Raw genomic sequence first — 16,218 nt, forward strand, 5'->3', positions numbered from 1 at the left:
AGTGGAGATCGGGCGAGGTTCCAGAAGCAAGAAACTGGAAAGAGATTGGGCACGCGGGCATCATGGCGTGGAGGTTTTGGGGTGCAGGGAGAAAAGTCGTCGATTGAGTGTACAGAATATCACTGATACTGAAAAGGATTGCCATCATTAACTAAAAGGTAGGTATCTTATCAATAATAATACAGTCATGCAATTTGGAACAAAGCATCGTCAGTCCCAAAATCAATCAGCGACTCGAACGTGTCCTGAAAATCCTCATCTCTTGCCCCTAGACCACCGTCTAGAACCTCTGCTGCCCCATCCTGTTTCCCAGCACCCTCATCGTGCTGGCCCTGCGTTGGAGGTGCAAACAACTTCTCCAGCTGCTGAAGCGTCTGTATGCTCATCTCATATGCATCCTGGTTATTTTCCGGTGGAGGAGTCAGCGTCGGCGGGGTGGTCTTCTTTGCGCTCGCCACGGAGTGCGGAAATGCGCCTGTCGACGGGAAACGGCAGTTGGAGGGATTGTAGCGGGGATCGCGACGGCTGGCGAGCTGGGCGTCGACTTTGCGGATGGTGGCTTCGAGGGTGCTGATGGTGCGGCTGGCCGCTGCGTGACTGTCGCGTAGTTGGTTGAGAAGGGCCATGTTCCTCTGCGAGTCATGGGTAGCCGATGATGGACATGTTTCTTCGGTTGGGGATTGCGGAGAGAGTGGCTCTAGGGGGAATGGGGCATTGGTGTATTGGTTTGGTTGCGGTGTGATGTGACAGCGGAGCCGATCTTGGATCTCTGGGCTGAGGGCTTTGCGTTTGTTGCTGCCGGGTGGGATAAGTCGGACTTTGTCGTGGGAATTTGACCTCGATTGTCGCAATCTGGATGGCAACGTTGCTGCTTGTCCGCATTGACTGAGTAGAGCCAGGTACTCAAACATTTTATCCACCACACGGGCGGGCATCACGCCGAACCAACGTGCAAGCTCTTCGTCGCATGGCGGCAGCTCAGTGAAATCCACCTTGTCGAACTCAGGATTCCGGAGCTCGTGTGAAGCAAGGCCAACATCTTGCGGCGGGGAATCCATTGCCGCAGACGGTGTGTCAACGCCATAGCCGCCTGCAAAGGACTTCTCCCAGTCACCATGAATGCTCGTGGACGACGGCCTGCGGGTCATGTTCGACTGAAAGCTGCTGGTTTCCGAGGACGTATTATCCATCCGTAAAACGGCTTCGGAAATAACCGAACCTAGAGATTTCCTATTAATGAAACCTGGTTAGCCAGTCAAGCTGTTTGTTGGGACAGTATGCAGCCTTACTCTCTCTTTGCGGTTCGTGTCGGCCTCTTGCGCTCTGGAATGATGCATTCTAGCTCATCCAGTTTGCAGTTATAGCAAGGCACCCCGTGGTCCGAGACACTGCATCGAACCTTGCGGGACCTGCAGGACTGACACGCTTTGGCCGCTCTCTTCCTTGTCGATCTTATATCCTGGCCGTCCAGGGCAGCATCGGATGCGGTGCGCTTCTGCGCATTGTCATTCTGAGAAGCACCCGTCTCGGGAGTCCTGCGATCAAAGTCCATGTTTTCATCCATTTCGGAATATTATCGGGATAGATGCTATGATCTGAGTAAGTGAACAAGAATAGGAGCTGAACGAAGCGATGAGGGTCAGGGTACGAGCGAGGAAGAAATAATAAAACGGCCCAAGTAGCGATCCCCTCTAATATACCAGGCCATTCTCCTCCACACTGGCTAGGACCCAGCTGGTCTTCCTGGCCACTGCATGGCCCAGTCACTCGGTCGAATCCATCGACGCCGTTGAGCGCCAGCGGAATAGCGCACTGCGCACACGGAACATACCCGAGAACAGACACAGCAAACTATGGGGTCATGAGCGCTACCCCATCTTCCGCCCCATCTCCCCCGTTGGCCTGTTCGAGATGGACAGACAGCCAGACGCGGCTCACCAAACACGAGCACCAAGGCCGCACTGGGCGTGGCTAGCGCACTCCACGGCGTTCGGCTGTTGTGGTTTCGAGATACTTCCGAAATGCCGGTCTCGCAACTCGAAATCACAGCAACTCAATTCGACGCCAAACCAGCCTCTTCTGCCCAGCTGGGGAGGGAGACAATTGCGGGCGCAGGGCCTGTGATTGGCTTCCCTGCAGGACACGCTCCAACTCGAAAAGCCGATATTACGTATCCAGCTCGGTTCGGCCTGCGCCCGCCGTGCCTCGAGGAGCGGAGTCTCGTCAGCAGCGAATCATCAGGGTTATTAGCACGCCTGCAGGAGCATCTCTTGGACACCAAGTCGGCTGGACGACAATGGAGAGTGGTGGTCTTCTAAGGACCAACCTAGGTTATGGGAAATCCGAGTCCTGGGTTCCGAAGCACGATTTCCGTAGGCCTGTTTTGCTCAGGTCCAGTCCGACTTTGGGTCAAGTGCCTACGCGATGCAGAGGATGGAAAATGCCCAAGGAATGGAAGATTGGATGATAAGATGCAAGTATCTCAAGGAGTTTCTATTTATAAGGAACCGTTTCATCGGTGTTGGTGAATGCGAGTCTCGACTGGCAAGTGTGTTAATGCATTTTGATCCCCTGTTGATGCAGTTAGTTATGAGTTACATTGGCCATGGCTATCTGACTCAAATGGCTGCATCTCAACTCCCCTTTCTGTCCTCCGCAGTCACAATGGCACAGTCGTACGATGTTGGATGCATTGAAGCCAGGGCCCAGGCAGAAGCGGTTGGTTAGTTAGTTAATAGTCACAGCACGTGAGGCTCGGAGCCCTAGTTAGTTACTTTTGACTGCATCTTCAGGGACGACAAGTTGAGCATGACGGCCGTAAAGCGCGATTTGATAACGTCCTGGCTTTGGGGGCGGAACGGTCACTAGCTTGAGACATCAGCCGCCTGCTGCAGGTGTTGTGAGAGCTCTTGACCAACCCCTGGAACTGCCGCCGCCTGCCTAGAGATCGGTTGTGGTCAAGCCCCTTGAAGCCCGCAGGCACCAGCAGACAAGCGCTAAGTGTGATTTATTTTCGCATGGCCTGAAGGCTACATCTGTCTTTGATTGGGTATCGAGTCGCGGCTGTCGACCCTGTTGAATATCTGGTTTCATTATCGTACTGGTATATCGCATCTCGCCTAGGCAGCGACGCGCATTTTTCCAACATCATGGAGACCTCTCCGCAGCCATATCAGGATCGCGAGTTCGGCCTGGAGGCCACCAGCCCTCCTGGCCAACTTAAATACTCGGATATGCCTCGATCAGAAGTGGACTTGCAACAGCAAGATCAAAGCCAATCCGTTGTCCTCCCATCTACTACTAAAGCTCAGCCCCTTGAACCATTGACAGCACCGGAAAGAGATCATCCAAGCATATCACCAGAGGAAGAAGAGATGATGTTTCGCGCATTGAGAGCTGTCTTTGAGGATGCTGGAGAGAACGAAGCCGACCTCGAATTAGGGCAGTTGATGGCTTCTCTCGAACTGGCAGATAAAGAAGCGGTTCACGGCTGCCCAAATATAGAGGTACTGGAAGGCGTCAAGTCTCGAGTCTATCAACTATGGAGGTCCCAATCGAGCTATATGGCACGTGTGACTGAAGTACTGGCAAATGGCAGTCGAAATCGTGAGTGCATATGCGAAGTATTCAGCGCGTGAATGAGGGTTGACCTGTCTGGCAGCGAAATGGCGATTGCTTTATGGCAAAAGCGGGATTTTGGATTTTTATCTTAGAGTCATTTCAACGCCCGGCGTTGACAGTGACATTTTGCTGCATGCTCTAAGGTTGATCGGGAACTCCTGTGCTGATACGGGTAAGTTTTGGTGCTTTTGCACTGAGCGGTCGAATGTTGATCATGAACTAGATGAGAACCGGCAGCAAGTGGTGGATAGAAATTATACCTTATCGATTATCAGATTGCTCGGAAACCCCGCGCTTGTTCATGTGGCCATCCCAGTTGTTTATAATATCTGTGTTGATTTTGGTAAGATACTCAGCTCACTTCCTGAAGAACTCTATTAACCCGTTTTCGGTAGAACCTGCACAAAAACAAATAGCAGCAAACGGGATTGCATATCACCTTCTCAGGTTACTCGCAAACAGGCGATTAAACGGGAATGCACTATTGAGCTATACGTACGACCTTGTTGAAATGGCGACTAAACAAGGTATACATTGATTTTTTTGTTTTATGTTTTAACTGGATGTCCGTCTGACCAAGATATAGGACTATCGCTGGCTCAGGCTCCAGATGACTCTCTATCAATGATCATCGCCATAGCCTCAAATTCAGATATTGCCCTGCCTCATTATATATCCATTGTGAATTCCCTTGCGGCGTATTTGCAAAATGACCGATTCCAAATACTATGTCTCCTACACGGCCATGTAGAGCTCGTGTTGTCAGTGCTTTTCGATTCTTACGAGATGGAACGCGGAGAAATGTCTCCTGAAGATGAGCAAGCTTTAGCTATGAGCCGCCTGAAGCTTAACCACGCGCTTTCGGATCTTTCGGGATTACCTATATATTCGAAAACGTATGACCTGTTCTCTGCAGTTACCAAGACGTTGATGTCCTGGCTCAGAACGTCCAAAGACCATCTGCAGATTTGCGCCTGCGTTATGCTGGGAAATCTTGCGCGAGAGGATGCAATTTGCGAATCAATGATTCAGGAGTTGAAAGTCCATTTGCCGTTGATAGCAATTCTTGACAGCAATCCCAGAAGTACGGTCTTGCATTCGGTGTTGGGATTCCTGAAGAATCTTACGATTGCGGGTAATAACAAGGAGCATCTTGGAGAGGCTGGTATCATCGAACGATTATCCAAGCTATGGACGGCCGAAACTATTCCTCAAATACAATTCCTGGCAGCGAGCCTTACAAGGCAGGTTGTCCTGTCCTCAGTTGCTAATATATCTCGCTTACTCGGCTCTCTATCCCCTGACCCCGACTCGCCCGCCCATTCACGCACCTATCTTTCTAATATGCTCTCACTCTTCTCCAAAACTGACTCTCCGCCTACACGAACGGAAATCGGTCGAACAATAGCTGCAATTTGTCGCGTTTTACTTCGTCTTAACCCCGGGCCGGAAGCGGCAGACACCACTCAGCAACTTACCAAGCGCCTGTTTGATCTTCACGAAGACGTAGCCCGTCCAATCGAAGCGATGATTGTTCAATCGGAATGGCCAGTCCTTCGGAGCGAAGGGTGGTTTGCCCTCGCACTAATGGCTTCCAATAAAAATAGCTGTGAGGCCGTAGGCGATTGCCTACAAGGCATGAGTATCACGGAAATACTCTGCGAAACGGTACGGAGGAGAGCATCGGAACCGTCTGAGGGCGAATCCGCGCACGACAAAGCTGAACGGGTCAGGTTGGCGAAGGACAGGGAGAATACCCTGATTTTGTTGCACGGGTTACTACAACATAATGTAGGTTCACTTCATGATTCACAATGTTAAGTGTTTGATGGCCTTGACTGACTTTTCAATAGCCCTCGACCTTAACCTCAACACGGAGGGAAATTTTTGAAGATTTGATGCATGACGTTGGCCATTCCAATTTGCAATGAGATCTATGCTATTCGGAAACGCTTTCTATTCATTCTATCTCGTGCATGCAATTAGGCGTTTATTTCATTTGAATCCAGCGAGCTTCCAACCATTTAAAATTCATTTTTGGATAAATTCCCGATTTATGGCCATGTTTGCAGCTGCAAAGGATGCTTCCCTTTTGGATTTTTGGATATTGTCATTGGCTCATGATTGTTTTTATGATCGATATCTAGAGGTCTACTATATACACGAACGTTATCCATAAATTCTATACAATGCGTAAAGCCGTCAAACGCGGTAACGGGTATTCGACTGAAAAGCTCTAATTCTCCGAGATCAAACATCAGAGCGCAAACACTCAATGTTGTGCCAAACCCCGTGTCAGGACGCTTCCCGAAGCCTCTTCTTCTCCTTTCAATCGCTTTTCCGTTCTCATAAATTCCCTGATTCCCACGGGTATTCCCTCAAACAGGTCCCCTGTAGCTGACAACGAGTCACTATCCCCAAATTACTCTCACTCCCACCCCCATCATCATCCCATACTCAGACTCGCGCTCGCGACCTCCCGTCGGGGTTTATGCTTCATATCCCCCTTGTCTTTAGCAGCAGCTTCCACCCGAGGTCGACGCTGCTTCGCCTCCCGTACGCGCATCGCCCATTCCTCAACGTCGTCCCGGTAATCATCCCACACACAGTGCACGCATCCGCTCATGCAGCAATTATCCGGCTCCATTGGTCGCGGGGGGACTGCCACGCCGTTGATGGTCTGCCAGGTTGAGTCCGGTGGCGTGGAGGGGTTGTAGCGGGATGTGTAGCCCGGACCAGCGAGGCGAGTTCCGAAGACGATGCTCATCTTTTCGGCGGGGGTGGGCTCGCGAGGTTCTGAAGGGGGCGGGGAGGAGATGGAGGTGGCTGGGCGGGAGGGGCTTGAGATGTGGGTTGGCTGTGAGAGGATGTCCGAGTAGTATCCTTTCAAAGGATAGGCTTGCGGTGCTTGGGATTCTTGGCCAAGGGAGTGATGCGTGCTTGATTGAAAAGTGCGTTTTGGCGGTGGGATGGAGCAGGCATTTCGGAGGAGGGTGTGTTTGCTGGTGCAGCTGGGTATTCGGCGTGCGCAGTAGGTGCATAGGGTAATCCTGAAGGAGTGGCCTCTCCAAGCAAAGGATAGGCCCTCCATTTCCACCGTCGGCTGAACGCAACTGGACTTGCAGTGCTCGTGTGATACATATATCAATGTCTGCGATGACGATGGAGGACGATGCAAACAGTGCAAACACCGGCTGGTCGCGTTTGTTGTCAAAACACAAAGTTGAGGCCGACGAGATGGTCAAAGGAGCAATTCGAGTCTTGTTGAGGAGCTGCCATTATTATTTATCTTATCCCGTTGCGCCGCAGTTCCATCCCATCCTCTATACAACGCGTCGCACGCATGATTCCGTTACCGGCCAAACGGCGCAAATCAAACTCCTCTGCGGCAATCCCCGTCGAAGCCCCGAACGTTGAGCACGCATCTTCCAGTCGCGATGGGAAACCCCAGCGTACAAGCCGGTCATCCTTCCGGTCGCCAACGAAAGCGAGCGTCGCGCGATCTCAACCAGAACTACTATCGCGGGTGCTAGGCCGGTCGGTAGCCGAAAGGGCCTTGCGGTCTGAAAATCGCGGTTTCGAACTGCACAACCGGCAAGGGGATGAAAAGAAAACTGCCCTTGGAGCAGCGCAGAGCAGCCTGAATCCAGATATCTCGCTCCCGCCGCCAAAGTCCAAAGCTGGAACCAAGCCTCCTCTCGCCGCGGGTGGGCGCCAGACACAGGGAGAGGACTCCTGGGGTTCCCAGCCGTCGAAATTAAACAATGGCACCGTGAGACGGTCTGCCAGAAGAGCGCTATTTGCATCCCAACGCAGCTCTGCTACTGTAAAGTTGGCGTCTGGAACTGGCGGCTTGAGTGAATCGCAGAATAAAGATGATGACGAAGGAGAGCCAGAGTTACCTCCGACCCCAACACAGCTACGCGTCCAGAAGCTCTCCATTCGCTCGAGGACCCTTACGAGCAGGAGTCCCAGTCTTCGGTTGCAGGAACGGAATAAACGGACGTTGGAGCAGCAAGCAGGGCCAAGTCACCTTGAACAAGATATCCACAGGACGCAAGGAGAAGATCAGGATTCAGGCCCGTTAGCGAATATTCCACAGCCGGAAGAGATTATACCGAAAGAACTGCGAGAGAAACGGAAGCTTCGTGATGAGCTTGCCGCGCAATTGGAAAGACTTAAAAACGACGTTGCTATTCTTGAGGATTGTGGACAGCGATTGGAGCAACCCAATACTTTCGAGTCGATGGATGAAGATCTCATAAAACGCTTGCTGTAAGATCCCATTGAGATGCTCGATATCATTCATAGACTTCTCTAACATCTTCTCTAGGCTTTTACTGACTACTGACAACCCGTCCTGTGCTCCTCCGCCCCCAAAACCGCAACCAGTGCCGATATCCTCAGTGCTTTCATATCTTCTCCCATTTTCCGCTCCTAAACATATTCCCAACCCAATACCAGAACCTCCTATAACTCCGCCCCCAGAAAATCCGTTTGCACTCGAGCCACCTCCTGACCCTCTACCGTATCTTACCCTTTTCGCGCCCCTTTCCCTATCCACTCATAATACAACGACTTCTCAGTCTTCCTCGGACTCGCCACAATCTCCATCACGTCTTGTTCAAATTCATCATTTGACCCTCTCTCCTCCTCCCGGGTTTCCTTCGTCGATCTACAAGGTACCAATCACCCTTGAGACCGACCCAGAACAGCAAAAGGTTCTATCCATTTCTATCCCTAAGTCCTCAACAGCGCTGGATATTGCAAACATTCCCACCCAGTTACGAAGGTGGATGGACACCCGGCTCTCAAACCGGCTCCTTGGACAGGACGTATCGGGATTATCATGGGGTGTTTGCCGGTACTGGGAAGCATGTGTCTCGCGCACGAAGATCTGGATACGCCTGGAAAAGCTACAGTCCATCGTCAATGATGGGGGTTATTCCGGGGACACCAGCAGCAATGAAGATATTGAACCAGAGCAACACCCTCCTCGCGCTTTGATCCCACACCTCGACCGTTCTTCATTCTTGTTTTCAACCCATAAATCTGAGAAATATCAAATCCTGGTATCTTGCCCTGTTGAGATCGATCTCTGGACCAGTGAGCCGTTTTTGGAACCGGATATCTGCATTTCGTCTCAGTCAGCCCGCGGGTCGGGCCAAGGGAAAGTTGAAATCGAGGCGCGACGCGTGTTTTGGAGTATGCTTAACCACCGCGGTGCTGATGTTGACATTGCCTGTGGTAAGATTGTTAGAGCCGTGGAAGCCGTTGTGCGGGTTCTTTATGGTCAAGAGTGAGGAGTGCTGGTGTAGGTTGATCCCTTTTCGTTTAGCGGATAAGATACCATAGGTTGTATAATTTATTGTTTTACTTGATGGCACCAAACCTTGCACATAGTACGGTGGTTTCTTGTATCTCCCGATGGGGATATTAGCCTTTTACGGCGTGGTTACGGTGGAAGATTGTAGCATCTGGCAATTGCATGGTTGTGATTTCGTACTCGAGCAATGTATCCCTTATGGGTTTAAAACGCAACAGCTACCATTCTAGCCTTTCAATCAGAGTCATGATATCATTCCATTGGCAGTGCTAGTTGGAAGCGTAGTACGAACAGCAATCACGCCCTAGGCTTCCCAATCCTCAACGGACATGAAAGGGTGTACGTTTTCGTATTTCTCTCCCATTGCATTTCGTTTAAAAACCCCCCAGGGAGTAAACACACCTTAAGCCATCAAGAACCAACCCCATTGATTCCCACGAGACGACCTGATTATCATAGCAACGTAAAAGAGAAAAAGGTGAGGGGTAACAACATTCCTAATTGCCAGACCAAAGGGAGCAGGGAAAGAAACTACAGCAGGCTTTTTTAATTTAATTTCGCTTATTTCTTAGCCGCTGCCGCCTCTTCAGCCTTTGCCTTTGCCCTCTTCTCTCTCGCACCAGCATAACGAGCCTCGCTGCGCGCATCTCTGAGTTTTCGGTAAGCAGCCTTCTCACCCTCTGGCATATCGGCCTTGGAAATCTCGGTGACGGCCTGGGCACGGCTGATGTTGGCGACTGGAAGTAAAGAACCAATGTTCTTGGCGAGGTTCTGGCCCTCAGAAGCAGCCTTGACGTCCTCGGGAGATGAGTCGAGCTTCTTGAATTGACCGCTCTTGCGGGGGAAGAGGATCAAACGGGCTCTGTATTCCTTCAAACGGGCGACATTGGCGGAAAGGGACTCTGAGCAAGCATTGATGCGGCGGTGATCGACGGTGATGCCGATGGTTGGGGCGAGCTTGCGTGGGATACCAGCTTCCTGCAAACAAGGTAAAAGCAGTTGGTAAGTTTCTGTAGGCCAATTGTACAAATGCGTGTCCAAAACGTTCGGATATCAATGTGTCTTGGGAAAAGACTGTACCTTCAATTCTTGAATCGTGAAACCACGTCCAGCTCTGACCCGGCTGTTGTACTTAACAGTTGGACATCTGACAATTGGGCGAAGCTTATCGACGGGACGGGGAGCAACCGCAGCAGCCTTTGCGAGGCGAGCTTCCCGACGGCGGTGTTTGCGGCCAGGCTATAAAAATGCGAAACCAAGATCAGTCCCAATTCAGCTGCCAAACGAGACTGGTATCCCCAAATTTTCGCCTTGTTCCTCTCTGCGTCTCCATCTTCTCGGGGCATAATAAGGGGACTCCGTTTCGTACCTGATCGAAGTGCACTCGAACACGACGCTGCCAGTCCTTGTGGAAGTCTGAAACACACACAACAGGTCAGAAGATTTCGCCCTGGATGAATTCACACGTCGTCTTTTCAACGGCGGTCGATCGAGGAAATACTCACGATTCCGAGGGATTTGCTGGTTGTGCTTGATCGCCTATATTCAACGTGACATATTAGCCCTGAATCCATCCATCGCAACCGCAGTGGTTCAGCTGCCAAAAGCCCGTCCACATCAAATCAACAAGAACGAGCAGATGTAATCATACCATTGTGACGGCCGGTGATCAAGTTGTCGAAACCCGGGGTGGTGTTGCTGGTCGTCGTTCAAAAAGTGCTTGGGTTTATTTGGTGGGAACTTTTTTGGTGTGGTCTGTCTCGAGCCGCCAGTCTCGCTTAGCGGGCCAGCTAGCCCTATGTCTTATGTAATCCACCACCACATTCCTCAACCAAAATTCCTACAAGTTAATCTATATCCAGGGCTTCGGGAGAAGATTCTCAGTTTGATGTTTCTTTTTGTTAGGAGATTGGATTATTGCTACCTAGGCTAGACTATGTGCCAACAACAAACGAACGTTTTGATCGAAGCGAAAGCAGAATTTCAAAGACAGGTCTATCGCCGGGAGTCAGGAATAGTTGTACACAACAAGGTAAGAATAAGAAGCGGTTGCAACGGAGGAATAATGAGATACAGCAAGGAAATTCATCAACGTCTCATGAGCCTAGGAAATTGGGAGCATCGTTAGGGTTCGTAGTGTGGCATAACACGGCAAGTCATATCAATCATCAAAGAAGGAGGAAGAAAGGCATCTTCGCGGCTCGCTCAAGATTCCATGTTGACGTAGACAGGGTCTGCACTGCGGAATTTCTTTGGAGATATAACCTTTTCCTCAATGCTGCGCTTCCGCTTTAGGTTGTCCTTGGGACGGTCAACGCCAACCTTCTTCACATGCCCAAATAGTTTGGCTTGAAGCAGAGTGCTCGATTTACCAATATTTGCAGGAATGGACGGTTCTTCCTGCGTAGTACCAGGAAATCGACGTAGCATGCTCGTAGCGAGAGAGCTAGCCTGGGAAGCTGGCACATCTTCATCAGTCAATGCCTCTTCAACGTCTGAGGCTGAAATTGTGCTGTCACGATCGTGGCGGTCACGCCCATTATTCTCAAAAGCAGAGCGTCTCGACGGGGGGCCTGTGGATCGTTTATTGATAGGCGTAAAGAAATGAATTCTTTCACTGCCAACGGGCTTTCGTTGGGGGGTCGTCGGCAGCGAGGAAAGCGAGTGGGTACCGCGGGTGTGGCCTTGAAACTTGTGGTTGTGTCTCTTTGATGGGGGTGATTTAATTGTTGCTGATTCTCCATTGAGTACCTGGTCAGCGGCAAGGAGAGCCGCGAAGGGATCATGGCTGCCAACTCTGCTAACATGGGAACGAGCGCTATCGGGATAACGGGGAACGGCTCTGCGCTGGGGTGTATTGAACTCCGTACGCGGGCTTGAGGCAACGGACCCATGGTCCATCATGAGGGTAAAGTGCTCACGATTTTCCCGAATGCGCTTTTTGAGACGAGCATTTTCCTCCATCAGGAGTTCATACTTGTCGGCGTCTTCCTCGATGACCTTTTTAGCACGGCGAAGCCTCCTTTCCAGAGTTCCCTTTGCCTGTTCTAGCTCCTGAATTCGACGCATCGCAGCGTCTAACTCAGCGTTCCGCTGCGGCTGAGGCGATGGCTGTTGCAATTGGGTTTGACGGGAACGGTATTCCATACTTTGAAGAATTTCGATTTGTCGTTTGGCAAGTTGCTGCTCAACCTCAGCGCGTTTGATGGCCTCACTGCTAGTCAGAGATAGTAGACTATGTTGAAGCTTAAAGTGCGCGGCCGACATGCGTGATTCTTGAGCCACCATCAAAAGTTCCTTGGCCATACTTCGAAGGGTTTCATCGTTCGCGTCATCAATTTCCGTAGAACTTGGTAGGCTTTCCGACGCGCCGTACGCGACACAGAGAGTTTGATTCACGGTTGCAGGGGGCGAGGCGAGAAAGGAGTTGGACTTGGAACGGGGTTGGAACGGTGTGGACACATGGGGAACATTCTGGGAGGGCGGTGGTGTCATGTCGGATGATGAGGCCGGTAAAGGAGGAGAGGTAAACCTATTCCTTTCCAATACATCCATTGGAAGTGATTGCTCATCAGGAGATGTCGATGGGCTGCTGCGAGACGGGATTGGAGTACTCGGGACGGCGATCTCTGCGGCAGGTTCTAGAGATGCCTGTTTGTGACTAGAGTCATCATTCATGGTCGCGAAGAAAATGGTAAGAGTTGACAATAGAATCTCGCAAGTTCCAAAGCAGATATATTTCTAAAGTTGTCACTTTCTTGTATAGATCGAGCCAGATTGCGACGGGCGTTCAAGAGAACTGGGAGCTCAAATATTTTCAAGATTCAGGTCAAAAGCGTTTAGATGGGGAAATTCAATTGCGAGGATAGACAACTAGGACTCCGCGAATGGATTAGGCGAGGTAGGATAACAATGTGATTGTGGGAAGATGACTCGGAGAAGAGTAAACAGTGCTTCGAGTCCAAAGGCACAAACAACCAGACCCGAGGCACCCAGAATAAAGGGCGTAGTTGAGAACGGATAATGGAGCGAGAGGAAGGAAAACGCCCAGGACAAAGGCTGGGAGAAGGGTGGCGGATGAAGCGGGACGAGGTTGGGTTGATGGCGATGGGCGGAGTGAGTGAGTGATGGCGGATGCGGTGGTTGTCCAGGTGGCCGGCGACGAGAGGAGGCTGGGCGGCGCAACTCGTAAGCGCGCAGGTCACGCGGCGCCGCGTCTAGGCTGAATGCGGTTAGCGCTGCGGTTGGGGGCTGTTGCTTAGTCATGAAGTGTAAACAAACCAAACTGCCGAATGCAGAAAGCTCTTTGAACCCCTGAATCCAGGAGCTGCGACCAAAAGACGGGCGGACAGCGCGGGCAGTATTATTGCATCAACGACTTATTATGGGATGAAAGACCTCGCGGGACAAGCAAGCCTTGCTCATCGTCTGTTGCCCTCGCCTCCAGTTCTAATTACACTTTTGTTCCCGGTGGTTCGCGTCTCACTCAACCATGGCGGAGGAGCCGGCAAAACGGCCTCCAAGCGGTATCCCACGCCTATCAAGACTTCCATTGCCAACAACGACAGGCCCCAAAGCAGTACGACCCTCTCCATCCAGAGAGAGACTACAAGCAGATCAGGGACTGAATGTTTCGCGACTCCGCAGGCCCTCCGAAGATGTTTTCAAAAAGCCGCATCTCCCTCCCCCCCCAGCCCGCAAAATATCCGACAATCTATACCTGCAGCGAAGGACTTCGCAAGGGGGTCGTTCCATTAGGGCCGCCGCATCCACAGATTGTCTCTCCGCTCGCAGGGGCTTGGATCTCTCGATTGCTGGACTAGGACCTTCTTTGGAGGCGAGAACCGTCGAGACTTTGTCGCAGATTCCTTCATCTCCGTCTCCAAGCAGGAGGCAATCTGGCTTCTTCAGGCCATCAAGTCCAGTGCGCTCCCCGTCCCGGCCTATTTCCGAGATACATCAACCATCGCCCTCGCAGTTCACTTCAACATCTAGGCATGCGGCGCCTCGGGCATCTTTATCCGCTACACCTTCTCGAGCTACGCCAGCAAAGCAATCAGCGACCAAACCTCGCGGGGCCCCTAGTGCCCCTTCTTCTAGGAAGGCTAGCGAGAGTGGCCATAATGGCGTGCCTGCGGTTCCCTCATCAAAGCCAACTTCGGGTACACCTCGTAGTTCAACCCAAGGCGAAAGTAAAACCACGACTCTTCGAAGTTCAAGGTCGCGAAGATCACTGGCTCCTAATATCAGCCACCCGACCCCTGAAACGAAAGGATCTACTGGGTTGAAAGATGTCCCAAAACTTAAGAAGCCCCAATCTCAAAAGTTTTCCTCTGGACGCTCTTCTAGTCTAACTTCGCCAACGTCCAGTGTTTCCAAAATGTCACAAGGTACTTCAGTCACTTCTGACAGTAACTTCTCAGAGACGACCAGTAAACCCCAGGAAGTTAAAAAGGGGTCTAAATCATCAAGCGCCTTGAGAGAGAGCATTGCAAAAGCAAAAGCGGCTCGCAAGACTGCAAGACAAAGCAATGCAAACGATGGGCACAATGACCCTTTTGAGAATATATCAATGAAGGACCCCTTCGGCGCACTGCAAAACCAGGCGTCCAATAAAGCGGTTCTGAAAAGTAGAACTGCAGCTGCCCGAAAATCTGGCCATTTGAATATTGCAGCTCTGAGCCTACGGGAAATCCCTCCTGAAGTCATGACGATGTACGAATATGACCCCGAAAGCACTGAAGATTGGTACGAGACCGTGGACTTGATCAAGTTCATAGCTGCCGATAACGAATTTGAATCTCTCTCAGAAGATGCCTTTCCTGACATTGACATATCTTCTTTGAGCATGGATGAAGACAGCAAGGGCAATCAGTTCGGTGGGCTAGAGTTGCTAGACCTACATGGAAACATTCTTACTAGCCTTCCAATCGGGTTGAGAAGACTCCAGCGTCTCCATTCCCTTAATCTGGCGAAAAACCGGCTCAATATGGACGCTATTGAAGTTATCACTCAAATACCATCTCTTACAGAGTTAAAACTGGGTAACAATGACCTGGAAGGCATGTTGACGCCTCAACTTGGGTCTCTCCAGAAGCTCGAAACTCTAGACCTTCGCGGGAATACTCTCACGGGACTTCCTGACAATCTTTCAGACTTGACTGCGCTGCGAATTTTGAATGTTGCGGAAAACCAGTTAACGTCTCTTCCATTCAGCGCCATGTCCAAACTCCCACTTGTTGAAATCAGTGCCCAGAAAAACCGACTACAGGGCAACCTTATCCCGGCATCCATTCGTCGGATCGAAGGACTTCAAATCTTGAACGTGTCCGGAAATTCACTAGATGGTTTTTATGCAGGGGATAGCCTTGAACTTCCGAGTTTACAGCAATTGTTTGCGGATGCAAATCGTATCAAGTCCCTACCCAACGTCTCTTCATGGACATGTCTTCTCACCTTGGTTATGGAGGATAATGACTTGACCCAGGTTCCGGGAGGCCTTTCCGAACTAACTGGCTTGAGACATGTGGATCTCAAAGGCAATGCCATTACTGCTCTTGATGATGCCATTGGCTTGCTAGACAATCTGATGACTTTTAATATCGAAAACAATCCCCTTCGGGAACGAAAATTGCTTACTATGGATACTGAAGCGCTCAAGCGAGAACTTCGCAGTAGGTGCGCACCCGAACTCGAGGACTGCGAGGATGGGGAGCTTTCAGATCATACCGAATTCACGCTGGCACCAGAAACGCCAGATAATCCCCATGCGTGGCAAGTAAAGACTGGTGGAGTCCTGGATCGATCGTCCACCGCACTTTCACGTTTGGAGATTGAGGACCTGGAGCCATTGCTTTCCAGTTCAGATATTCGTTGTCTTTATCTTCAACATAACCAATTTGACAGTCTACCTGTAGCGGCACTCTCGCTCCTTTCCCACTCACTGACTGATTTGGATCTTTCCCACAACCCTATGAAAGACGGCCGTCTATTGACAAGCCGCATCGAGCTTCCACATCTACAAAACCTCACGTTGACGGCCGTTGGGCTCACCTCCTTTGAATCGCTTCAATTATTCCTCTCTGCGCCGCTACTTAGATTCCTAGACGTCTCTAATAATCGATTGAGCGGCGCACTTCCGGTAATGCGCTCTACCTACCCGAACCTCATCACATTCCTAGCGTCCGACAATCAAATAAACTCCTTGTCTTTTGAGGCTGTCCAGGGACTCCAGGCACTCGATGTGAGCAACAACGACATCAGCTCTCTAC

General features: G+C 50.9%; 7 protein-coding genes across 7 annotated transcripts; 3 read left to right on the forward strand and 4 right to left on the reverse strand.

Moving 5' to 3' along the window:
- Positions 1-185: 185 nt before the first annotated feature.
- On the reverse strand, positions 186-1,564 carry UREG_02618 (uncharacterized protein; the record flags this gene model as incomplete). The annotated part of the gene is made up of 2 exons (XM_002543056.1): positions 186-1,230; positions 1,290-1,564. The coding sequence occupies 2 exons, from the start codon at positions 1,562-1,564 to the stop codon at positions 186-188; spliced, it is 1,320 nt and encodes a 439-aa protein (XP_002543102.1).
- A 1,585-nt stretch (positions 1,565-3,149) lies between these two features.
- UREG_02619 (uncharacterized protein) lies at positions 3,150-5,552 on the forward strand (the record flags this gene model as incomplete). Its single annotated transcript, XM_002543057.1, has 4 exons — positions 3,150-3,606; positions 3,845-3,964; positions 4,208-5,412; positions 5,475-5,552. The coding sequence occupies 4 exons, from the start codon at positions 3,150-3,152 to the stop codon at positions 5,550-5,552; spliced, it is 1,860 nt and encodes a 619-aa protein (XP_002543103.1).
- A 341-nt stretch (positions 5,553-5,893) lies between these two features.
- UREG_02620 (uncharacterized protein) lies at positions 5,894-6,712 on the reverse strand (the record flags this gene model as incomplete). Its single annotated transcript, XM_002543058.1, has 2 exons — positions 5,894-6,012; positions 6,079-6,712. The coding sequence occupies 2 exons, from the start codon at positions 6,710-6,712 to the stop codon at positions 5,894-5,896; spliced, it is 753 nt and encodes a 250-aa protein (XP_002543104.1).
- A 252-nt stretch (positions 6,713-6,964) lies between these two features.
- Positions 6,965-8,924, forward strand: UREG_02621 (uncharacterized protein; the record flags this gene model as incomplete). Its single annotated transcript, XM_002543059.1, has 2 exons — positions 6,965-7,896; positions 7,955-8,924. 2 exons carry the CDS (start codon positions 6,965-6,967, stop codon positions 8,922-8,924), a joined length of 1,902 nt encoding a protein of 633 aa, XP_002543105.1.
- A 584-nt stretch (positions 8,925-9,508) lies between these two features.
- On the reverse strand, positions 9,509-10,601 carry UREG_02622 (60S ribosomal protein L13; the record flags this gene model as incomplete). Its single annotated transcript, XM_002543060.1, has 5 exons — positions 9,509-9,925; positions 10,028-10,186; positions 10,317-10,363; positions 10,453-10,486; positions 10,599-10,601. The coding sequence occupies 5 exons, from the start codon at positions 10,599-10,601 to the stop codon at positions 9,509-9,511; spliced, it is 660 nt and encodes a 219-aa protein (XP_002543106.1).
- Positions 10,602-11,152: 551 nt separating this feature from the next.
- On the reverse strand, positions 11,153-12,442 carry UREG_02623 (uncharacterized protein; the record flags this gene model as incomplete). The annotated part of the gene is made up of 1 exon (XM_002543061.1): positions 11,153-12,442. The coding sequence occupies one exon, from the start codon at positions 12,440-12,442 to the stop codon at positions 11,153-11,155; it is 1,290 nt and encodes a 429-aa protein (XP_002543107.1).
- Positions 12,443-13,439: 997 nt separating this feature from the next.
- Positions 13,440-15,709, forward strand: UREG_02624 (uncharacterized protein; the record flags this gene model as incomplete). Its single annotated transcript, XM_002543062.1, has 3 exons — positions 13,440-14,337; positions 14,371-15,625; positions 15,706-15,709. The coding sequence occupies 3 exons, from the start codon at positions 13,440-13,442 to the stop codon at positions 15,707-15,709; spliced, it is 2,157 nt and encodes a 718-aa protein (XP_002543108.1).
- Between the last annotated feature and the right edge of the window lie 509 nt (positions 15,710-16,218).

The sequence above is a fragment of the Uncinocarpus reesii genome, genomic scaffold (assembly GCF_000003515.1).
Source record: "Uncinocarpus reesii 1704 scaffold_1 genomic scaffold, whole genome shotgun sequence".
Classification (NCBI taxonomy): Eukaryota; Fungi; Ascomycota; class Eurotiomycetes; order Onygenales; family Onygenaceae; genus Uncinocarpus; species Uncinocarpus reesii.